The 25274-nt window shown below is 42.7% G+C and overlaps 1 protein-coding gene across 3 annotated transcripts in view; it reads left to right on the top strand.

Annotated features, from left to right (window-relative positions):
- The window catches only part of SRGAP2 (SLIT-ROBO Rho GTPase activating protein 2), a 107766-nt gene that overhangs the window by 67708 nt on the left and 14784 nt on the right, over positions 1-25274 (top strand). For 2 of the 3 annotated variants that reach the window (XM_075722216.1, XM_075722217.1), the window contains exons 7-16: positions 3864-4085; positions 5796-5897; positions 6784-6981; positions 11596-11680; positions 14452-14479; positions 16411-16441; positions 18579-18639; positions 20625-20702; positions 22634-22768; positions 24329-24434. In XM_075722216.1, coding sequence (XP_075578331.1) covers positions 3864-4085; positions 5796-5897; positions 6784-6981; positions 11596-11680; positions 14452-14479; positions 16411-16441; positions 18579-18639; positions 20625-20702; positions 22634-22768; positions 24329-24434 — 1046 coding nt within the window. Of the gene's footprint in view, positions 1-3860; positions 4086-5795; positions 5898-6783; positions 6982-11595; positions 11681-14451; positions 14480-16410; positions 16442-18578; positions 18640-20624; positions 20703-22633; positions 22769-24328; positions 24435-25274 lie in introns of all 3 variants that reach the window. The other variant, XM_075722215.1, reaches the window with a different exon arrangement.

The raw sequence follows: 25274 nt of genomic DNA, 5'->3' as shown, positions 1-25274 counted from the left end.
GCAGGGGGCATCAATTCTGCTTTTAGTAAAATGCACAACAAAACCACCCCAAATCTCTCCTCTTTGGAAACTCAGAAAAGCCAGTTAGGAATCCCAAGGTTTTTCACAAATGCATAACTACCCACTTCAACCTGCAGAACTAGAGTACCAAATGCACTGAACGCGTTGTGTCGGGGTCACTGACTGTTGCTTGATATTATTCTGCTTGCCAAGGACAGCCCGCTGCCGTCACTATTAGAAACACTCAGCTGCAAAGCCTGAAGGGAACTTTCTTTGTAGGAAGAGGGAGTAATGAACAGAAGTGTCTCTAGACACAGGCAGTAAAGAGCACTCAACTCGCTATTAATTAGTCAGCTATTACAATACATAACAGTATATATAATGTATTTGTTCAACTGATCATAAAATCACATGAAGTGCACTTCTGCTAGGTATTTATTTAAACCTCTCCTTTGGAGGTCAGGATTGTCAGTGCTAGATAGTTTTGAAAAATACTGTTAATTCGAAATGCCGTGTTCTGCAGAATCACTGTACTGAAGAGACATGTTTGGTTTATACCTGCTGCCTGCTTAGGAGACCTTTTCTGGTTAACATTCGCTCAACTTGAACTGTGCCATCTCATTTTTTAAACAAATGATAACTTTCTGATATTGTTGTATTGAAATGTACAAGATAGGCATTCATTTCTCTGACATCAGTGTAGTTCAGTTGTCTTAATTTTTTCTTTTAAAAACCTATCTGTAAGTCCTCCCCCAAATACTGCAAATGTGCTTGGTTCAGTTGTCTGCTAACAGACTGCTCTTAGTACATTTTCATGAGTGATATATATAGTAAAGAATCCATTTGGATTTCATAAATCCCTAACAATTTTTAAGCACAGACCTGAGATGTTTCAGTAGTGCACTGACAAATGTAGGTTACCCAGCTTTGAAGGAAGTGCTGCTCTCGCTAGAGGGTCTCAGCCGGCTCTGGGGCATGGTAGGCAGTGCTGCAAGACGAGAAGCAGCCAAGCTTCTGCAGCACGTGGATTTGTCGCTGCTCCTAGAGAGGAGCCATCGTGACTCTGGGTGAGCCTGTGCCCATGTTAACCCCCTTGTGTTCCTTGAAGCTTTCAATTTAACGCTACATTGCAAGTTCTCATAATCTTTAAAAGTATTATCTCCCCTGTTTTCAGAAGGCATGGAAAGATGTGCGACTTGCCTGGGAGCACAGAAGATGGAATTTGGTTATCTCATTGTTAAGACGCAGGGAATATAGGTTTATTTTTGATCCTGAAGGATCAAAAATTAACAATTATAACCCGTGATGGTTATCTGAAGCATCTCACTTAAATAAAAATGAGATTTTTAAGTTAGGTCTTAATTCTTTTCCTTGATCTAATCATTTGATGATATTGAATTTTGAAATATAATATAGAAGCAATCTTCCAAGTTACTTACAAGTAGATTGTGTTAGGCCAAATAGCATTGAACTTGTCATGTTTATACAACACATTGTGTTCCCCCTCCAACGTGCACGGAAGGATAACGGTGAGTTGATTCTTCATTGTGAGTTAAGACCAATAAATTGTTCCTGACATAGCGCAGTAGTTTTGAATTTCCTGACTTTGGGGACTGAGGCAGCTCTTTGATGCTAATGAAATACTACAGTAATGGGGAAGTTTGTATTAATTCATATTTATGAAAGAGTCACTAGGACAGAATTTAAAAAAAGATGAAAACGCGTGTGTACGTGTGAGTCCTAAAGCTTACTTCACTCTTCTAGGAGTAAGTGTACTATTGCTGCTTACTCCAGGACCTCATATTTTCCCTTCCAAATGTAAATTGCATTTTAAAACAGAGGGCTCTCTCTCCTTAAATCTTCTATTTTGGGCCCGTTTGAAAACAGCTAACTGGCAAAGGGTTAATCAGCTGTCGTGTTTGGAAGTGAATTTGAATGCGTTATCATTAAATTCTTATCAAACACCGATTTCCTTGGAGAACGATTCCATCAAACATTTATATAACCCAGAAAAGGGATGGCAAGAGTGAAACATTTATAAATGCGGTATGCTGGACTTTTTAAATGTTAAAGTGGGGGAGTGGGCTGAAAAACGTTTTCTGTCACTGGCTTCAGTAACATAAAGCTCAAAATCTTTGCCATCATAACGCAGTCCTGCTGCTCAGCGAGGTGGGGTGTAAAATATTAAGTCCCATTTGACTTTCCAGTCCCACTGGTGACCTCCCCTTGTGCAGCAGATCAGCTTTCCTTCCGGACGCGGACGCGTGCCGGAGGAGGGCGAGTGCGGGGGGGACAAGCTGCTCGCCCTGGGTGTGTGTGTGACCGTCTGGCCCACAGGAGGAGGAGAAAAGGAGCGACTGCTCCTGTTAAATCTGAGTGATCCTAATCCTGGCTGGGCTGTTGGCCCAACTGGGACTAGCTTGCCCCAAATTGCTGCGGAGGATGGCACTGGAATGTGCATGCAGAGGAGCACTAGCTTTCAGTGGCTGTTGATCCAAGACTGCTTCCACACGTGCAAATTCTCAATCAAGTGTCTTTTGTTTTTTGGGCGCTTTTTTTTTTTTTTTTTTTTTTTTTGGCTAGTTTTCGTTCTTTCTGATTGAATGTAATGTCCTTTAATTCTCTGCCTCCAGCCTAACCAGCAACTGCAGCTCTTTTTACAAGACTCCACACCTGCCACAGCTTGTTGGCATAGGAGCCAGGCATCTAGCAGCACTTGGTGACAGAAATTCTGTGAAAGCGGGGAACGGTCCAGTAGTTTCTCTCTCTTCTCCCTCCCTCCACCCCTCCTCCCCCCCCTTTTTTTGCGTTTGCACACAATGACAGTGATGAGACCCAAATGATGGCTGAGGAGGAGATTTCATGTGAATTTTGCTTACAGAGCAGCACAGCAATCAAGCAGATGGTCTCTTTCTTTTTGGATATTCTCCTAGCATATGTAATCTTGCTTGTAATTCCAAGAAGGTGGGCTCCTCTCTCGCTCACTTTATTAGATGTCTGAAAAATTCAGGCTGTTTCTGATCAGCTAATGAAAAGCGCCTTTCTCCCTCCTGAAACATTAAGACTTGGCTGCGCAGCCGTGATTGTCTTCCAGTGACATCATCCTGGTGTCAGTAATAGCCAGGAAATTCTTGACCACGACCGCTTTCTGCTTGCAAGTTTTTGCTCTTCTGTTTCACCCCAGCAATGAAGTCATCCCAACTGATGGCTGCTTGCTTTTTGGATGACTCTGTTCTTTACGCCTGTGATGTACAGGTCATGTTCTTGCTTCCTGAAGTACACTGAATTAAGCAGTTTTCTGTATCTTGGGTGGAATAATTTAGATGCAAAATAACCTTTGCAGATGATCCAAATCCTGTGTCTTGTTTCTCCAGGTAGTGCTTTAGTGCATCGTTTTCCTCTTACTTTGAATATTTATTTAAGGATTTTGGAGTGTTTTCAATGGGAATCAGCGCCCCTGAAAGTAAGGTTAGAATCTAAAGAAATACACTGGACTTACCCACTTCTAGGTTACTTTTTGGTTTTTTAACAGCATAAAATGATCTCTCCAGTACTCCATGAGAACTCCGCAAAGTGTTGTAATAGTTATAAGCCGTACTTGTCTTGGAGACTAATTGTAACATGATGTTGAAATTCATATGGGATTAGAGGTTGAGAATTCTGTTTAGGGCCAACCCCGAGGACCCCAGTCAAGATGCCTCTGTGATCAGCGAGAGATGTGAGACCGCTCTGGTACCCAGAAGATGATAAAATATCTGTGACTTGTTATCCGTTTATGTAACTTCTGGCTCTGGAAACATTTTAGTTTCCACTACAGAATTTCTTCACTTATTCATATGGAATTGTGTGTCTTTTTCCAGCAGTGTTGTGACCTGGGATACCACGCTAGCCTCAACAGAGCTCTCAGGACATTCTTGTCTGCTGAGCTAAACCTGGAGCAGTCAAAGCATGAGGGTCTGGATGCCATTGAGAACGCCGTTGAGAACCTGGATGCCAACAGTGATAAGCAGCGCCTGATGGAGATGTACAACAACGTCTTCTGTCCGCCCATGAAGTTCGAGTTTCAGCCGCATATGGGCGATATGGTCAGTTTATATTCCTCCTCCGGCTCTAGCTCTGTAAACACTTGCAGCTTCGCCTGTTTACTTCCCTCGTTTTTGATAGATAGACCCACTAAAAGGCCACCTGTTTGGCTCTATTTTTGGGAGGTAGAAGGGAGCCTTGGAAAAGGGAGCTGATTTGAAGATTAAGCAGAGGCTCATCGCACAGATGTCTGAATACGACTGACTCACTTTTTGACTATCAAAGCTAATGATGAAAATGCTTAATTATGTATGATACTAAATGTAGATAGGAAACACTGGTTTAGCCTCTAGTTCAAGCCACAGTTAACCTCTGCACCCTGAGACGCACTCTGAAGGTAGAGATTTGAAGGGGCAGCAAGGCAAGAGGCTGAAATGCTGGGTGTTTGAGGCATTTGAGTGTGTAATCTTAGAGCACAAATGGTTTATAGTGGTGCATAAAGCATCTTCATTGTGAGACAAGACAGTCAGAGGACTTTCATTTTTGGCAATGAAAATCTCTCCCTTTATAGGTTTATCAAGATGTGGTTACTTCTCTGGGAACTGCTTAAAGTCGCACAAGCGGAAACCGGTTCACAAATCTAAATGGGAACACATGTACAATGTAATAATTTAGGTCAATTGGTTGGATTTCTAGATTATCCTCCTGAACGCTGAGGAAAAACTGTAAGGATGGTCTCTTGCAGCCAGCCTCTTCTTACAGTCGCTGCTTAAGGCTTCTCTTTGTCTCTTCCCTCTTAAGTGAAACCCTCAGACTGCAAATGACCTTTCTCGGTTTTTCTGTGCTTTGGTAGTATCCTGTAGGATCATGGGAAGAAAAAGAATTACCTGCGGACTGTCATTCAGTTAACAGCTCACATTCACTGAATCATTTATCTTGGTTCTTCTCAAGGCTGAATGAGCGCTTATAAATGCGGGCTGATGGTCTTGTTGCAGTGGTCCTGCCTGCATGTAGCAGATTGAGTATGTGATGGTATATGTGCATGTGCGTGATAGAACTCCAATTCCAATTTCTGTCTTTAAACAATAGCCTTGTGCAATGAGGTCAATGTTTTCCTTTAAAAAAAAAAAAAAAAACCAAAACCAAATACCAAACTACAAGGAAAAGCTGCCTCATGCTGTGAAGTAAGACTAATTCTTAACAGTACAGGGAAGCCCACTGTTCTGGCATATTTGATGGGTTCCTAACCTGTTCTTTATTTATTTCGACTTTGCTGTGTTCATTAAATAGTGAATCGTACCTGTTGCTGTAGTGTACAGGTAGTTCAGCTGAGCAAGCTCAGCCACTCATACCCCTGCCCCAGGATGCCTGGATAATATATTGAACCAAATTTTTCTTGATGTGCTAACAAGCCCACTCACTTCTCCTTGAGGTTTTAGGGTGTGATTTAGCCTAATGCCTGTGATAGAGGACCTTCAGACTTTCAAAACTCATGGCAAACTTACATTACTGAAAGTAGCTAATTTTTTCCAGTTCTTCTTTGATGTTCATGTTCTGTCTCTTGCTCACTTTTCAGCACAGTTGGGAAGTGAACTGCAATTTGGTAGAACACAGGCCTTTCCCGCCGGTTGAAATCCAGGGCTACAGAGATTTAAAATTAAGCATTTTGAAGGATGTTTGTTTGTAACAGTATAATGGACTATTCGCAATGTTCTTAATTATGTGGGTTTTTTTTCCCTAGCCCTCTGAAAATGGTGCTGTTTCTCTTCCAGGAGTCACAGCTGTGTGCCCAACAACCAGTCCAGAGTGAGTTAGTGCAGAGGTGCCAGCAATTGCAGTCTAGATTATCTACGCTTAAGATTGAAAATGAAGAGGTGAGCTAAAAACCAAAATCAACAACCCTTTTACTGCTTCCAGTGAGGAGTGGGGACTAATTAAGGAAGAATCTAGTTTCTGTGATCCTCTTTTATGAAGACTTGTGGTAAAATTCGAGAATAAGGCAACTGAGGCCAGCAGTATAACCGTGTGTGATTTCACATGAAAACTGGGTGCACGGAGAGGATCCTTTAAAATACCCGCACGTATCTTTTCCCATCCTTAAGTTGATAGGGCTGGCTGTGTTGCAGAAGTTGTATTTGAATAGCTAATAGAAAAAGGGGAATTTAATGTTTTGAAGTGAAGACAGTGAATTTGCATAACTTAAGGTAAGAGGTAATTTTTGTTTAATTGGTTATCTAAGATGAGAAAGCTAGGTCAATGGCATTTGTTTGGGAACAGGTCAAAATACATCATCTGCACCTCTGTGTTCAAGCATTTTTAATCCTCCTTGGGCAAAATTTGCAACTCCTTTATGTCTAGGAAGTTGATTCTGGCCTTCAGTAAAAATTCACAGTGCTGCAAAGTCCGGTTTTTAATATCTAACATTTGATGCCCAGTAGATGTAGTTACAGAAGACGATTATACGACCTTTGTTCCAGCGCTCTTTGCTTTGAGGTTAAATTTCCTTACATCTCCTCCTCATCCCAGCCTGTAAGATTACAGGTGTCTTCCTACTCCTGGCAGGTTCTGTGTGCTGCCAGCCTCTGTTTATATGGACCGTGCTGTTAATGAGCAAAACTTGCACCTTAGCTATGGCACACAGGATGTGAAACCAGTAATATCTCTTTATTAGTAAAATGCTCCAGGGTACTTACTACCTCTGTTTTTTTACTTGCAACATACTATCTTCATTTTTTAAGTTCTCTCGTTCTTGCTGGACAGGTTAAGAAGACTATGGAAGCCACACTCCAGACAATCCAGGATATAGTCACGATAGAGGACTTTGATGTCTCTGACTGCTTTCAGTACAGCAACTCTATGGAGTCTGTTAAATCCACTGTCTCGGAAACATTCATGAGCAAACCGAGCATTGCCAAGAGACGGGCCAACCAGCAGGAGACAGAGCAGTTTTATTTCACAGTAAGGAGTTAATTTTCAGTATAAGCACATATAATGTATTTAGAATTAGACTCACGAGAGAGTGCAAAATGAGGCTATCATCTTGCAGAAATGCTTCTGTAATTGATTTCGGACAAGCAGAGTAAGCATATTAGGTTTTAAAAATGGCTGCTTTGAATTCTTTACAAATATATTGGGATACCTTTGTTGATGCAAACTCGGTCTGTGGATAAATTGTGTAAAATTTGATTTCGTCTGCATCTAAAAAGGAATTGTCTGAGGAAGAACTTAATAGCTTGTAAATATCAATTTTCAAAAGTAATACAAACTAAAGAATGTTTAGCTCTTTCGCTTCTTGTTATTATCATGTTACAATTTCAGCTCACAGAAGCTTTTAATTGTGTCGATGCATTTTTTTTTACAAGACGCTAAGAGCTTTTTATATTGACTTTCATACCAGACTACGTTTTTCCTAAATTAGGTTTATGTTAAACTGTTGAATTTGCTTCCATTTTAAAAATATTTCAAAATAGCAGATGAAAATCGTAGCGCTGATCCTGGTTACTTTGTCAGTCCTTCAGGCATCTTTTGCTATACATGCTGCCCTTTACATTCCTCTTCCAAGAATGGTGTTGCTGATTAAAAGTCTGAAGTTTCTGTGCAAATTACACTAGCTGGCAGGATGGTTTCTGTCAGGCCTTGACTTAGAAAAATGAAAAAGCCTTTGTAGAAGGTGAAACTGGCTATTGAGAAAAGTGGGTGGAGAAAGTGATTCAATTAAGAAGGGATTGACCACCCTCCCCAGGGTTCTGAAGCTAGAAAAATGATTTTTTAATTGAACTCTAAGCGTTCCCCCTCTAGAGAGGGACTACTGCAAGTTCAAATGGGAAACCGAACCCAGGACTTTATTTGGATGTAATATTTTTCCGTTTCATCACGTGAGTATCCTGCTGCAGAGCAGTGGGGTCCCGGCAGGACTGCGGAGCCGTCTCAGCGCGCAGAGGTGCAATCTGCCGTGTCCTGCGCAACGTGGGTAAAATAACTATCAGCGGAACAAAGCTGTTTACGGAGCCCTCTAACCGGCCTAAGCAGATGCTTGATTGATCGACTATCGACCGGACTTACAAATATCCTTTACAAGGATTTCCAGCTTTGAATCTATGAGGAACAGTTTTTCCAGCGTATGAGAAAACGCTCAGATGAGTATTAATGAGACTGAGGACAGAGCTGTGTAGCAATATGGGCGAGGCATTCTTTGTGTAGGGGGAAAAAAACAGTGTAGTGCAGAATGGAGATTTAAATCCCCTCGTACCTTATGGTGTGCTAAATGCTGAGGGATATGAACTGAAAGAAAAATACTAATTTGAAAGAATATTGCATATTCCTATGTAACTCGAGTTGGAAATTCCACGTACTGCGTCGCTAGCTAGGCAGAGCTCTTGGGTAAATACAGCGATGCCGCCATGGGAATTTAATTGAAGGAGAACTGACTGTAGCATCTCTGTGCTGGTATAAGCTGTATTTCCACTAGAGGCATATTGCTGCACGCTGGTGCCGAGATGGCTCTGTTGTTAGGGCTTTGAAGGCAGATTTGTATTCAGAACAGAAGCTTAAACTTCCCCATGTCAGTGAGAAGCACGGGAATGACGACTGACTTAGCGCTGAGCTAACGCAGGTAGCCAAAGCAGGGAAGCAGCAGTGACTTCAGGGAGCCGAAATCCGGGGATGCGTCCTGGGTGCCTGGCAGGGGGGTTCCGCCGCTGCCCTGGCTGCAGTCCCGATTCCTCAGCCAGCAAAGTCGGGGCTCGCGCGAGGATGCCTGTCAGAGCTGAAATCCTGCTGCTAATTGTAATACAGCTGGCGCCCCGCCCTACCTGAGGAGTGAAAAGGGGAGTGAATGATTGGATTCTTTTCACCTCTAAACGGGGATAATTTTAGTTCTTAGTCGAAATGTTCTTTTTTTCCTCTAGAAAAGAATAAAACCCGGTACAATGCTCGTTCTGTGAAGTGCTTTAAAAATTAATGTAAATTTATTATTACCAAACCCTTAAGACATGGGTAAGTATCACATGGAGTTCCCCTGCTAATCGGTCCCGCAGGAACGCCGCGTTGGTGGTGTCAGTGTGCCGCTGTTCCCACGCTGGGTCGCTGGCAGCGGCGCAGGGGAGCGGGGCTGCGCTTCAGCCGCTCCTTCCATCCAGGGCCTTGGCTGCCGTCATTCCTGGGGGGCGGAGGGAGGGAGGGAGGAAAACTGCTGAGCTTCCCGGATCGGAGACAGCTAAGGATGTGGGACAGCGACAGAACCTGTTTTTCTTTATAGCCCCAAAAGCATAACATCTCCTTTCCCACAAGGCAGGAAGATCCGTTCGAGTTTGCGTTTTGCTTCATTCTGTATGCCACCTGACAGCTCCTTCTCGCTGGAGAAACACTGCAGTGTGTTTGGGCTTGGAGAGGGTGTCAGAGTTGCAGAGTTTGAGGAGATGGCAGGTGCAAAATGCTCACCGTCTCTGCCTAGTAACAGATCTTCACCTCTTAATTTTTACAATGGGGAAATAACGTGACTTGAGGACGTTTCTCCTGCTTTGTGTCTGATTGCGCTTAGTCTGACTCCAGCTGTGCTCTGCCAGAAATGAAATCCTGAGGAGTTCTCCCGTAGTTCGATCTGCCTCTCCCCCCTCACCCCCCTTGACTGCTTTTTTTAAGCCAGAAATCAAATGCTAGTGGATCTGTGTAATTCATTGAAAAAAGCCTGAAGCCCGATTCTGAAATGACTTATTTCTTCATAAGCGTACTGGTAACAGGCAGGGTACAGAATGTTAGGCATGAGGAAATAGAACGCATGAAATACCGCACTGGGTAAGAACCCTGTCTTTTTCTCCTTTCAAGCAATCCCTGGTACCTGTCTGCGGGCAGGCGATGTTCTCAACGCGACCGCGGCGAATGCCGCAAAGCCGGAGCGAGCATCTGCGAGTGCCGGCAGCGTTGCCCTCCTGCCCCGCGCTGCACCGCAGCCACCAGCAGGCTGGGCTTGAGTTTTTATATCTGCTTCAAAGGGAACCTTAACTCCCTTCCAAATCAAGTTGACTTCTTTAAGCTTCTGTTAGAGCTATTTGGAGCTGTGCCTTCCAGCCCTTCTGTCTCTTCGCCTGATCGTGACTTTGAGACGGGGAGCTCGGCACCTCCCAGAACCAGATTTATCCTCACTTCAAATTCTCCGGTTATTTTTGCAGCTTATACCCTTCATGTTTTCTTCTGTCAAAATTTGATGCAAAAATTTAACTGATTTAGCAAAATACATAGCTGGGGCTTGGTGAACAGATTCTACAGGAAAATTCTGAGAAATATAGTTAATTTTTTTTTTTTGTCACAGTGATCATGCTTCCTGTTTTCTTCTAAAACAACAACAACAAAAAGTTGAAGTATTACTATAGGAAGCAGGAAGTGCTGAGAGTCTCCAAAGAGACTTAATTCTTGTGAAATTTTTCTTCCAATGTTGTCAACCAAAGGGACGTAAAGGACAGGCTTTGGCAGTGAATTCAAGCCCCAGCTCAGCCATTTTCGTCGTGTCAGTACACGCTGCTGCTGGGCAGCCCCTAAGGGAAACTCCGGTAGCTCCTGGACGGTTCCCCCCACCCTCAGTAGTGTCGCAGTCTATGGAGATACTGCTCAGGCTCCAGGCACTCAAATACCTTTTTTTTTTTTTTGCCTTAAGGATTTGCAGTCTAATTTGGCAATACTAGACCAGAACTGGAAGGAGGTGGATAGAATTGGGGAAAGGTGAAGACAAGAACTGGAACATTTCATTATTAAATGAGAATCCTTTTTGTGTTCTTTTTGCCAGCTGAATTTTAAAAATATCTCATGTTTCTAAAGAATGGCCTGTGGTATTTGAAGAGTTACGTGCTATTTATGTATTTTTGAGTGTAAACGTGTCCTAATTATACTGTGGACGGCTACCGTACAGCAGAATATTTTATGCGCTGCGGCACGGTGAAGAAAAATAATGCTGTACTGAGCTGCAAAATAAGAGATGAAAGAGTTGTAAAAAACTAGCATTTGCAGAGCTGTGAAAAATCAGAAAGAAGTGGGAAAAATGACTGCGTGATCGTATAATGTTTCACCAAGAGAACAAATCTGAACTTAAATAATATCTTTATTTGTTTTGTCCCGTTCCCCCCCCCAGCAACCCTGTGTATCATCCAGCGTGGAGGCAGACACGCTGTTTGACAAGCAAAGTGGGGTGAGAGAGGTTAAGTGAGAGAATAAGCACAGTAGCAGCCTTTTAGTTTGTTACAACAGATTGCTCATTCAGTTGCCTGTGACGCGCGAGAGAAGCGCGTTTCCATTTCGCCCTGTCTGGAGAGGAGATGCATGACAGCTTCTCAGATGTCTAAAAGATGCCAAACATGCAGCCGATTCCACAGTGAAACAAAAGAAATTGCGCTGCAGATCCACATGGACCGAGCTTCAGATTTGCATAGATGCGTAACGCAGGACGACTTAGCGCATCTTTCGCACTGCAGATTGCAGTGTAATTCTGGACTTCAGCATTATATTCAGGATCCAGTAACCTATAGATACAATCAAAGAAATTAATTGCCCACTCATGATCTTGGTTTTTTTTCATCTTCACAGAAAATGAAGGAGTATCTGGAGGGCAGGAACCTGATAACGAAGCTCCAAGCCAAACACGACCTTCTTCAGAAGACCCTGGGAGAAAGTGAGTCTGGGATCCGCTCGTCACTGCTATTAGCCAGGCTGTTGCACTCATTGAATTAGTCAGCTGACTGCGTGTAACGGTCCTGGGTTACTGATGGGAAGTGGACGTACTCATGTTTTATGAATTTATTTTTCTCATCTGCATGATGGGGAAGCCAGATGACCTACATGGCTGCTTGATTAATGGTGGACGGAAAATGCTTAATGAATCGCTAATGTACATCGCTTATTTGTTAAAATAATGCATATGCCCATTCGTTCATCCTGTCCCCTCCCCATACGTGTGCATTCTGCTTCTCACTTAATAATCTGTATTGGGGTAAACCTTGCGGTTTACGGTTTAGTGATTAGTTGAGAAGTATGGCCTTGTTAGGCTGGTCAGAAGTTTCATCTGCGTGGTAGTTTAGCTGCTTCTCACCTCTGCGGGTTCAGTCCGCACCAAACTAATGTATGTGGCAGGCTTTTATTAGGAGAATAACAAACACATTTCAGAGCATGTAAAATATGCTGCTTATCTAGAGGGCATTAGGCAAGGGGCAGCTGCCAGAACTCAATATGCATTTGCTGTTAGTGTCAGAACAAAGGAAGATTTCTTTCCCTTCATGGTATGGGCAAATCCTGTTGGCCAAACACGCTTAAACTATGCATCCAAGTTTCCATAGAAACCTGTCTGCCTCGTATTTGCAGAGGAGAAGGTTTTAACAGTCTAAATGTCAGGTCAAAAAATGGCTCAGCTCGCTCCTGGGTTTATATGCTGGAGCAGGACTTGTGTTTTGATATGTAACTTAACTGGACTCCCCACAGTTTATGGTGTGCAAATCTTCTGAATGAAAACTTCAACAGCATGTGGTCTTTGAAGTGCTTCGCTTTCAGTTTGAAAATGCACTATAAAAGCAAAATACTTGTTGCTACAGTAATTAAGAGTTTCGTGTTTATCAGACCCAAACCGCTGGAAGGTAAGGAAAGGATGTCGCTGTCGTTTTGAGCTTTATTGTTTGAAGTTGCTTGTCCCCTCAGCTGTCCTGTAGAAAGGGTGGATGAAGCCAAAGATTTGTGTCCTTAGGGTATTTTTCTTCTGCCTCTAAATATCTCCAAATGACACCCATGCTGCCCCTGTGACTAATCACGTTCCTGGATCATAGCTGACCTCTGCATACCGAGACCTATTTCCTCTTAACCTGCCTGCCCCTTGAACCCATCTGAAGCTGCGGTGGGGGGAAAAAAAGAGGAAATTAAATGTGATTTCTGTATTGCTGTGTAGATTTAAAGGCCGCTTCTGGGTTTTTCTGTGGCTGCTTTGCAATACCAGAGCTTTCTTAGTCGCTCTGTGAAGGGACCCAGTGTGTGTCAGGGTGAGCTCCAGCAGCTTCTGAAAAAAAATCACTTCTGTCATCTATGAGATCAAAAGGAGCTGAGAAAGGGAGGTACATTGTGTCTCCAAAACCACGTTAGCAGGTTAATGGTACAAACTGGGGACCACGCCTAGGCTTATCCATAAAATGTCACTTAATTGGGAAATGGGCAAATAAAATCCCTTTCACAACTCCCCGGAGCATGGTTAGAAGCTTTACTGAAAAATGCGCATAGAGCTGCGTGTCTTCGGTCCCTGGAAAACCCATGGTCTTGTTACGATTTTTATTCTTCTTTGCCCCATCCTCAGGTGACATTTATTAGTCCTCTTGCAAATTACCTTAATCTAAAGATGACACGTTCCAGTAATAAAAATAGCAGCAAGTCTTCCTATCTGCAAGTAATTATGTCCCTGCCTACTGTACACATTTGTCACCCTAATGTAGGAGCCCCTTGATGTTGCCGCAGCCATGTAATTTATATATATGAATATTCTATGATGGAAATGGGACAGATGGCTGGAAATTCTGCTTCAGAATAACATTTTCATGTAAATTATGCACTGTTTTGGCTTTACGTGGGGAGAGGAAAGTGGCTATCAAGATGTGTTCAAGTAATTGTCAGCCGTCAGCAGTTAGACGTTTCCCTTGTTCATTCTTCCGTCTCCCCAGGAGCAGGAAGACATCGGAGGGAAGGTGGATTTTCAGCTATTGTAAATCAGTATGGTTTCACTGACGATGATCTGTACCAGCAAAAGATTTGGCCTGTACAATTCCCAAAGGCACATACTAGTTTTCTGTCTCTCTTACTCCTTGTGCTATTTTAAAATGATGCCTGCATTAGCAGTAGTCGTTAGCTTGGCTGCTTCCTTGCAAACTCAGTGCAAGTTAATGGAACGCTTTTATAAATATGTTTGTGGAAAATATCATTAAACGTCTGTCTCCCAAAATAGCTTAATGCCAGCACGTTCAGTCTGTGGGCTAACAAATCCGTGAATGTTTTCAATCTTACTAAGTGGCTTTATAAAGTATAATCTCTCGCCCCACCGATTCCCCTGGGAAGGGGGAGGGAGGGAGAGGTTGACAAGCCCAGTTTTTTGGCAGCAGAAGTTGACAATTAGAATGCACAGGGAACTAATTTTCAAAAACAATACTTTCCAAAGAAAGAGTCCTTGGGCAGCCTGAGCTGTTTGCTGCGTTTCCTGGGCAGCTGTGGAGGAGCTGTGCCGGCGGGGGTGGGCTTCGGTGGTGTCCCCCGCAGCGTTCCTGGGGGAGGCAGCCCCTGTCTGGCTCCTCAGAGCTGCCCCCTCCCTCTCTGATGGTTTTTCTCCTCCACCTCCTTCCAAAACTGGCTTTACAAAGCAGCTGAAAGTATTTTCCCGTGCCTTTCTCCTAATGCTGTATTTCTTTGTTGTCTTAACAGGTCAAAGGACTGACTGCTCCCTTGCCAGGTAGGTGCGGCTCAGGGAATCGTTTTTTAAGGAAAATCTGATGCGCATTGGTCACTCCCACTCCAGATTAGTTATCAGCCCAGGATATGTATATTAGAAAAAGATATTCATTTTGCTAATATATAAGTAAATTCCTGCTAGTTAATATGGCTTTAAATACCATCGCTATCGCCTACATCAGCGCAAGGTGGTGGCACAGCTTATACGTGCGTTGAGTAGCCTCTGGTCGGCTGAGTAATGAATATTTCTTTTGATGCAGTGCCTGCTTCAACACCTCTCCTTGCTTGTCGCAGCCCTGCGCGGCCACCGTGGGTGTGAGCGTACACCTGCTGGCAGGGCTGCCTCTTGCAACAGGTTGGGAAACATTGGGGTTAAAAATACCAAGGGGGAAAAAAAAGATGAGATACATGGAGGTCTTGCTCTTTTTCTTGCCCTGGTGCGTTTGATCCAGATGAGGATGGGCAGGTGGGAGAAACTGTTTAATTCGGCACTGACATCCAGAGGAGTATTCTTCGAACTAAGATTTTTATAAACACGTTTGTATTTGTGTAAGGGAGGTGGGCCGGTGGCTCTGCAGGGTTTATCCACACGGTTGGTGTACAGGGCTGAGTAACGTAAATCAGAACAGTCTTTACCCTGTTGGCACTCTCTGCTGTGCTGTGGAACTGGATTGCAGCAGTATAGAGGTCATGCAGAATAAACTTTTCATTTATAATTAGGACCAATCACAGAACCGTAACTAAGCTTCTCCTGATGGGGTTTTTATAAAACATAACAAATCTCCATCCCCAAATTGATGGATTCAAGGGGCTCCGCCGGGCACGAGGAGCTGGAGCAGGGGCTGTGCATCATCCTGCCTTGTTAACAAAAGGAAGGTGATTACTCCCGATCCGGAGTCATTACTACTTTTCACATTCCTTCCAGCAAAGCAAAGCTGACAGGTCCTAATTAGAGCCTGACATCTGTAATAATAAAATATTGTTCATCATGAAACAATTTTAAATATCAAAGAATCATTACTGCTAATAGTTTAAAATAGACCTCACTGTCTGTGACAGCCCATGGAATCTGATTTCTTTTTTTTTTCATTCAGTGTTTTTGATTTTTATAAAAGGAATTTCCCCTGAATTAATACATTGTACAGCCTTTTTAAAAATCACAGTTCTAATCACCTTATTTATAATGCAGCAGCCATCTGCCCTAGCAGGGAATTGGCTTGAATGATACATTAGGGCCTCTCTACTATTATCTCTCATGCTTCGTTTTTACAAGAAACTATAGGAATTTAAAACCCCAGTAATAAATTTTGAGGGAAAAATCCTGGCAGAGGCAGGCTTTTTTCCCTATTTTCCTACAATTATTGTCTAGCAACATAAATAAATGAGACCATCCCGGTTTATACTGAAAAGGCGTAGCCTGACTAGCGTGTGCTGGTGTTCGAAGGGGTTTGTTTTATGTATTTATTTGAAGTCTTGTCAGAAACTTTCATAAAGACCCCACAGTGGCCGCTGTTGACAGCGCAGTCGGAACCAGCGTGCTCCCACCTGCTTCTCCCTCTGCGGAGCGGCTCTTCCAGAGAAAGCTATGTGCAATTTATAACAAACTTCATCTTCAGCAAGGAGCCCTGTATAGCAGATCTCCATATGGTTGGAATTAAAATGTCAAGGGGAATCTTTTGTCAAAGCGGTGGACTCCCTTGTGTCTATTTCAGGTTTTTAGTGATTTAAAGCCACTTAAAGTCTTTCTGAAGTTCTGTAAATTGGATGAGGCTAAGTCATTATGATTGACTTGTATATCTGGCTCCTTCCCTCCTCCAAAATACGCGTGGTTTGGAATAGCGAACGGAGGAGAACGGTGGTCATAGAGGATTATCTTGACTTTTCTGTTCTCTTTTCCCCTCCCGCACCAATGGGCGGTTCTGATCTCATCAGCGGCCGGCGCAGCTCCACCGTGAGGAAGCAGGTAATGGACATTTCCTTAAGGAACAAACCGGGGATAGGTGTGTGCTTGTGTGGAGGAGGATGGACGGAAAACAGGGAAGTGTTTTTATCCTTCCCTCCCTCTCTTACATGGACCTTTTCAGTCTCGTTCAAGTGGAACTGGGGTCTGCTCGTTCAGTAACTGAAATCAATAAAACATAGATCCACAGCCTTGATTCATTTTCTCTGACAAAAATTTAAAATCATTTTACTCTGTGTTTTGACAGGCCTGGAACCAAAAATGCCAAGCAGCCTTGAGCTGTCTGGACGGTCATGGTTTATGGGTTTCGTGCTGTTGTTTCTTTGTCCCCTTTCCCTTGATTTTCACTGGTATCCCACTGCAATGCTATTAAACCAGTAACTGCTCACTCTTTGTGCCTTCTTGTAATAAAGACTACGACAGCGATGCTTTGTTTTCCTGGCTGTGGTGGATAATCTGTTACTTTTTAGTACCTGATGAGCTAAAGTAGTTTCTTTGAGATAGGGAAAAACCAAAATATTTGTTGTTGATACTGTGAAGACAAAATTTGGCTTGGAATTTCATTTGGTTTAGTGGTGGACTTGGTAGTGTAGGTTAATGGTTGGACTGGATGATCGTAAAGGTCTTTTCCAACCTAAACGATTCTATGATTCATACAGTCTGTCTTGGGGTGTAGTTTTTAGGATTCCTGTATATTGGAATTTAAGTAAGAGAGCAGGTTTTGGTTTTGGTGTGCAGAGTCAAACCTTTTTCATTTTCTGAGCTTAGTTATTCCTTTATTTATGCTCTGAAAATAGTCCTTTCCTATGCTGAAAATGAGGTACGTGCATGTCTTGATTGCCATTTTCGCAAGTAGTTTTTGAGGTGTCTCAGAAACGTATTCTGACGCGAGTAGAGCTGACAGACTAGTCTCTGCTTTGGAAACCTAAATTAATAACTAATCTGTCTGCAAACACTGAATCCACAGCTCACAGTAACCTACATGAAATCACTTGCATGTGGTTTTAATGGGTTTCTTTGATTGTGACCTGACAGTTTAAAACATAACTGCTCTGAGAGTTTTACTCTCTGCTGGGGACCCAGAATACGTGCGTCTCTGTGCGCTCCTCCTGTCAAACTCCAAAACAAGTCGGGGGGGTTATAATGCTGTTTGGATGATTATTAATAAAGCATGTCCTGAGGGGCCAGTTGAGCAGCAGAATGGCTTCTGAAGAATTCTTAATTCGTTGGTGGTGTTCTGTACAGCATACAGAAAACTAGTTCTAACTGGCTATGGCTAATTAGTAGAGAAATTATTAATTGTTACTATATGACCAAGTTCTATGACATTGCAATAAAACAAAAAAACATTAAACCTAAACAAGTTGCGAAAATGGTTGAAATGGGGTTTTTTATATATATTTTTGAGCAGAGGACTGTCATCCTTTTGAGCCGATTGAAATGTGATACTGTAGGATCCTAACAAGTGAGCATTTTGATATAAATCAGAGGCATTGCTGTCCAAAACTACTGCAGAAGAGGCTATGCATAAACAAAAACTTGGAAGTTTTAATCACATGGTAATTTCAATTGCTGGCATCTGACCTTAAGCAAACTGCAGCACTTCTGTTGCCTAGTTGCTGTTTCCCAAAATGGGAGGAGTAACTGCGGACACTGCAGAAATTCAGTTGTCTGAAAAGTAATGTGATGCTGTGAAGCAGAGACTAGGGAAGTGTAAAGGCTTGTTTCCATACTGAAAGTCTCAATTGAAGTTGTTTAAGCTGGAAACCGGCAATCTAGAAGGTGTTACTGTGTTTGGACTGAAGAGAGTGTTTTCCATGAGCAGGTACCTGTATGGTGCACCTTACTTAGTGGACCGTGGCCGCAGGGTACTGAGGAGCTATTTTAAATGTTTGTGAGAAAATAGCAGGAGTTTGATGCAATCCTGAAATTGCTCATATTTGAGATCTTCAGTAATCAGTCCAGAACCTAAACACATCTGGAACTGCATGGAAGCAGAATATGGCAGATGAGAGGATAAATTGGCTTTCCGTTCTTTTTTTTTTTTTTTTTTTTTTTTTAAACACCCCCCCCACACACACACTTTTACCATCACTCTGCATTCTGACTGCTGCTCTTGTTTAAATTTCTCTTTGTGCAGGATTCCTCACAAGCCATTCCCCTGGTCGTGGAGAGCTGCATACGATTCATTAGCAGACATGGTGAGTTTATGGACAAAAGGTATCCTGTGCTATTTCTATAAAATGAATGGTGATGTGGAAGCCTTCTGAAAAATGCTGAGAGTAGCTCGGGACACGGTGCTTGTGCAGAGGAATCCTAGAGACTGCAATATAAAGAAACTATCACTGACTTTCTGGCTGTATTGTTGGTATTGTGTGTGTGATAACTTTTCCAAATGGTTATTGCAAATAACTGACCTTGCAAATGTTGTTCTTCCAACAATATCTCTTTGTTTCTTGTCAAAGAAGGTTCCCATCCTTAGATACCACTCATGCCTCACCTCCACTCACCTTGCTTTGAGCCCTGAAATATGGCCTTCACCAACAATAATCCCGCTCTTCCTAGAGGACGAGGAATACTCTTTTAAGTATTTGAATGTAGGAGGTCAAGTAGCGGATTAATTGCTTGCTTACTGCCACAATGAGATGACTGATACCTGTTTTGAAGGTTAACTTCACAGCCTTGAATGCTGTAAAATATTTTATATGTTTATTGTAATTTGTTTTCATTTCTAATCGATACCATTTGTTAGTAGCATGTGAAACAGCTGTTAATTAACATATGTAGAAAGAGGTTGAATTTATCTTCATTAACCAAGACACAGAGCCAGATAGTAGGTCCCGTTTCATTTTCCGTGTTTAATTACCATTTTAGAAACTATAATCTAGAGTCCCATTCTCATCATCACTTGGAAGAACCAAGTGCTATAATCCTTCATTAAGGCCATACTTGGACATTTGCTGGAAAAATCATTGAAACCACATTGCAATGCGAACCAAATTGGGGCCATCGGGAGATTTTAGTTTTTAGACTCCTGTTCCTAGGTTAGCTTAGATTCCCAACAGCAAGGTTTTCCAACGAACTCAACTGATTTTTGCTCTGAATGTCATGTTGTGACCTTACAGGTACAGCTTGTAATTAGAAGGAATGAGCTTTTATACAACAAATCCACTTTAGGCAGAAGAAACGATAAAACTGCCTGCCTGACGCACTTACATTGCAGGAATAAATTTTGTTGGAGGTAGCCTGACATTTCTAAATGTTTTGCTGCGTAGGTGTGGGATGAATGTCGTTTTCATTCTTGCTTCTCTGCACTTGGGATTGTTTCTTTTCACTGTTCATAGCTGTGTGTCACAGCTACCGGCTGCAGCCACATACTGCAAGGTTTCATTGCGTTGTGATAAAAACGGTGGCAGAAATTGAGAGGAAGAGGCCGCAGATGCATTCAAGAGAGCTTACTAGTTTATAGCCATTGCTATAAATAAAGCAAAGATGTTGCAGCATTCCCTGTTTCAGGAAGTCTACAGTTCAAAGGCTTGAATGAATGGGAGTTGATTTCCCTACGTGAAGCATACACTTTGTTCACTAGTGGATTTGTAACGGTGGTTGCTCATCTTACACGTACCAACAAAACCATTATGTTGGTAGTATACTGGAACATCTCGCCTACTTGGTAATTGGTTTTAATGACGTTGAATGCTTACTTTTTAGCAAGAATGTCTTAAAGACTATCCTAAGACCCTAGCTAGCAGGTCATGCTGGGGTAATTCAATGCTTCCGTTTCAATCGGCTGATTTGCTCTGGGCCTTTGCGGTATCACTCTTGCAAAATAAACTGCATCACTCTGTAGTTAGCCGTATTTTACTTCTGGCTGATACACCGTTAGTTTATGACTTTCTCTGGGTTGTAAAATCCTCTGGGGATCCTTCAGGGTAAAAGATAACATGCATGGCTGTTACAGCCCCGTTATTCTGTCAGTTTACGAAGGAGGGTTAATATTTTTTTCTCCATGGTGCCAAGTTCTGTTTTTACATATTCTGTATGTGCCTGGACATATAAGGGAAAGATGGCTTTTAAAACAGCATACTCTTGTCTGTGTTGCTTATGTTTCCTTTATCGCATGCGCTGTAGCTGATGAAGGTGCCAGCTTCTCTTACTGTTATCAACATCTCTTACTGTCTTACAGGTTTGCAGCATGAAGGGATATTCAGAGTGTCTGGGTCACAAGTTGAAGTAAATGACATAAAAAATGCATTTGAGAGAGGTAAGGATGATCTCGGAAATTATTGCCAAAGGTCTTAATTTGTTTATATGTTCTGAAATGGCGTGTTTTGAATGCAACTCGCTATATTTTGTTCCTTTGATTTTTGTGTTTCCTAAGTGAGTCTAGCCCAAACACTTTTCTAGTGCTCATTAACCTTGAATACTCAGTTGTTTGGCATTATGCTTTATATCTTGTAGAGTGTCTGTATAATAAATATTCTGAATTCAATCTTCTCTCACGTCTGATAGCTTATTGATTATTTGTAACACTAAAGGATATAGAGAATTTCATTATTGGGTGTAACTGCATTTTTCTACCCTCTGCCCCCAGCCCTTTGTGAATACGCTGCCTGCTAGAGGAAGAAATTCTGTGTTTTCCATGTTCTTGAGGCACAGCTTGGCTACATTTATTCTAAATATCAGCAAACGAGAAAGAAAATCAAATCTATTAAAAGCTATGTCAAGTTAACAGTGTCTTGAAATTTACTGTGTGAAGAGCCATTCCATAGAAAGGCAAAGAACGGCTGGGAGCCTCCTGAATCATGAGCTTCTAGCTGGGCTGCTCTCCCTAGCAGAGCAGGTTCAGGAGAGCTTGCTCTTCAGGCAGTCCTTGCAGCTCGTCTCTCCCCATTCTTGCTTGGGTCGCTGAAAACGACAGGGCTCATGTTAATGCCCTGAATACATCACTCTAAAAGAATATAGTTAGTGTGTTTCTATGCTTGCTGTTGGAAGAGATGGGTGTAATTACTTTAGGCATAGCAAGTTTATTTTGCTTTTGGGAAGAGAGGAGTTTCATGGACGACGTGCATGAAACATGGCATCTAATTTCACCTGTCTTCATCTCCATCTACCTGAGAATTAAAATCCTCAAGAATGGAGGAAGCGGAAATGTGTAGCATAGGCTGCAGGTAAAGGCTTGATACCAGAATGAAAGACCTCTTTTTTTTTTTTTTTAAATAAAGGAAATACCAGTCATCTTGGGAAAATAGCCAGTTGTTCCAGCACTAACATGCAGAAATAAAAAGGTGTTGTTTTCTTTTTTTGCTTCATCTCACTTGTCTCTGTAAAGCGTATGATATACAGAACTGACAAAGTTAACAATAATGTCTCTGCGATTTGTTAGTTCATCCAGAACCCTTGGTGGCAGTTAATATCAAGGATAATGCTCCGGTTTGTAGTGGCCCATTTATTATCCTGTGTGTTATTAAGATAATAGGCAAGCTTTGGTAATTTCAGTCACATAATGGATATATATAGCTTCAATCTGAGGATTGCCCCATCATTAAATCTAATTATATCTGATAGGGAGTTTTCCCTAGGGAACAACTCCTTAAGTGGGCATCTTTTCTTTTGTAATGCAGACAAACTGTGGCATATCTGCAATGACAAATTATCTGTCCCAGAAACGCTCTTCCCCCGCCAATTCAACATAAGATGCCTGCAGCCTGCTGAGCCAAGTGCACGATGCTCGGTGGCCTCTTGCGCGTGCACTGAATCCCCCTTAGCTTCACTTGGGAGTTTGCATAAAGACCCGCTCCTGGACTCGTGCAGCGTTCACCTCGGTGGTGGATCTGTGAGGTTTACACCCTACCCAAATATCTGGAGCACAGAGCCTGGAAGCGTTACTAGCGCTCTAGGAGCACCACCACCCTCCGTGGGCGTGAGCCAGGCGCTCCGGTGTCAGACTGTAATCTGCTTGATGGAAAGCTGTCCCAGGTCTCCTGGGATTGCTGTCAGAGGCTTCCCTTCTCGACTGCGATGCACAGGATGCTCTCTCTACCTCACACTGGTTGTGGTGCTGTTGGAGTAGGTGGGATTAACTTTGTGCTGCGTAAATCCTTTTCTCCAGCTGAGGTGCATCCTTCCAGTCTGATTCTTTTCCCCAGTGTTGTGATTTCTTTTCATGCCTGTTTTTCTTTGCTTGTCGTGAAGGGGAAGACCCACTGGCTGGGGACCAGAATGACCATGACATGGATTCAATAGCAGGAGTTCTGAAGCTCTACTTTCGAGGGCTGGAGCACCCTCTCTTCCCCAAGGATATCTTTCACGATCTGATTGCCTGTGTCAGTAAGTATATGAAGATCTGAAAAGAAATAGGATTAATTTTTCCAATCTCATCTTCCACTTTCCTCCCTTCCTCTCCCTTTTTTTCCTGGCTCCGAAATAATCTTTTTATGGTTTCTTTGGGTTTGTGTTGCACTTGTGTCCTAGTCTGTATTAGCCAGGGTCTGGGCACTTACCTGGTTACAGCCATACTGTAGCAATTCTGATAGCAATTTTTTTATAGATGAGCAAGGAGATATAAATAGATTTTAAGGGCTGTCGTGGATTTTTCTGAGACAGTGCTTCGTGACAGGATTCTTTTAAAACAGAATAAAACAAAAACCTCGACTTCTCAAAAATAATCTTTAAGACCTCTCATCAGAAGGTGTCAGAAATGCCTCTCAGAAGCAGGGATCGCCGGCAGGGTTTCTTGCCCCGCGTGCTTTCCCTAGTGTTGATAGATACACGCTGCCTGTATGTCTGCTGCCGTGCTTCTGCGTGTTCTCTCTAGCTGGCGAGGTAGTCGTCGTATACCTTTGAGCTTCGTAACCATGAGGGGCCATCTGGTGACTCCTGTTAAAGAATATCAATCATGAGGGCAGTCACAGGCCAGTTGTTAACATTTTTGATGGTTTCTAAAGGTGGCTCTGGTGAGCAGAGGGTTGTTTGTGTTTTTTGTGCGTGAACAATCTCATTTTAAATGGCCTGACTATTGCCATGGCCTTCAGAATCGAAGAATGATTCTGTTGTCCAAATAGTGAAATGGCCTTTGCGGTGGCAGCCTTTGAAGTAAAGCAGAAGATAGCCGCTTCTAAAACGGCTTGTGGTTTTCTTCTCCTGATAAATGCATTTACAGAGTTGAATTCACAATATATGAGAAGAAAAATCTGCTTCCAAATAAGTTCTCCCTTCTGAGATGATTTATGCTGCCCACTTATTTCTCAGTAGGCTGCTGCACACAGAGCTTTTTGCCTCACCCTTTAACTATGTTAATTTTCCTTTGAGTGTTATACAATTTCTTTTTTAAACACCCACCTTTCCAAGCTAACTTGAATGAGCTATTGTGCCAGAACTATTGAAACAGATGACATCCAGCGCTCCCACGCTAGGAAGGAACTTGCAGTGAAGTTTCACGTGTTCAGGGACCTTCATTGTCAAAGGCTTTGCCAGCAGGTTCTGCAGCCTTTGCATTCCTGTGCCGGGCAGCGCTGGAGGATCTGGAAAATGGGGCAGACCCTTCCTTCCTCCTCCTGCTGCTGCTGCTCTCCTGGCTGTCCTCCGTCATAGTCTCCGTCAGAGAGGTGGTGGAGTCACCATCCCTGGAAGTGTTCAAAAAACGGGTAGATGTGGCACTTGGGGACATGGTTTAGTGTAGTCTACCCTTGATTGGCTTAGAGTAGACTTGGTAGTGTAGGTTAATGGTTGGACTGGATGATCTTAAAGGGCTTTTCCAACCTAAACGATTCTATGATTCTATGATAGTTTGCACAGGAACCATCATAGTGTACTGGTTGCATTTGGACTCAGCGACAAGTTGTGGGTATGGTGATACGATGACTCTGTGGTGCTCTTTCTTCCTTTCAGCAATGGATAATTTACAAGAGAGAGCGCTCCACATCCGGAAGGTGCTTCTGAACCTGCCGAAGACCACTCTGATTGTAATGAGATACCTCTTTGCATTCCTCAATCAGTGAGTACCCTTGAGAGCACCGTGGTGCTGCTGTAGGCCTTGGTATAATCATGGTAAATGGCAGAACCAACCTTAACATTGCTGCCTGCGATATGAGCAACAGTTCAAGGTACAAATGCCACAGTAGCTTGCTGTTGCATCTGCCTTCCTAGGCTTTTCAGCCTTGCCAAAATTCGTCCCAATGATACAAATGCAATCTCGAAGGAGTTCCAGAAATGAAAGTGAATAACGTGCTGGTAATCCAAGCAAAAGGTGATACGAAAGAGTCAGAAACGGGGTTCCGCACCAGCAAGGAGCACTATGTGCTAAGTAGTGTGAGTGGTGGAGAGTGCATGGGTTTGGTTTTGGGTTTTGGTTTTTTTTTTTTTTTTTTTAAAACAGTCCACTGCATCTGGCTGGTTCATTGGATAGCTTGGCAGCAAGGAGTCGGTGGTTTCCTCCAGTAATGTGGTCTTGACACCTGAGGTAGCATAAAGGAAAAATGTTGTAACCAGAAGGTTATACATATATCGTCAAAGCCCTTTGAATACCATTTAGGTAAAAGAGAAATACAATTGCAAGACAATATTTTGACCTAGCAGAGACCTGAGGCTTACTGTCTGCTTTTGTAAAGCTCCAGTTCATCAGCTACTTTTGATGAACATCTTATTCCTTACATTAAAATGAGACAATGTTAGGGCTTGAGGTTTTTCTAAAAGACTTCTATTAAAATGGAGCAGGACATTTACTAAACCTGTCCATATATTCAAGTGGTTATTTCTCTTTGGAAAGCAGGGGGTTTGTTTCACAGATGTCGCTCCTGGAGTCACTGAAATGTGTGACTTTGCGGTCTCAGGAGCT

The sequence above is a fragment of the Pelecanus crispus genome, chromosome 17 (assembly GCF_030463565.1).
Source record: "Pelecanus crispus isolate bPelCri1 chromosome 17, bPelCri1.pri, whole genome shotgun sequence".
Classification (NCBI taxonomy): Eukaryota; Metazoa; Chordata; class Aves; order Pelecaniformes; family Pelecanidae; genus Pelecanus; species Pelecanus crispus.
Note: the sequence above shows the minus strand (reverse complement) of the source record. Positions and strands in the feature narration are given on the sequence as shown.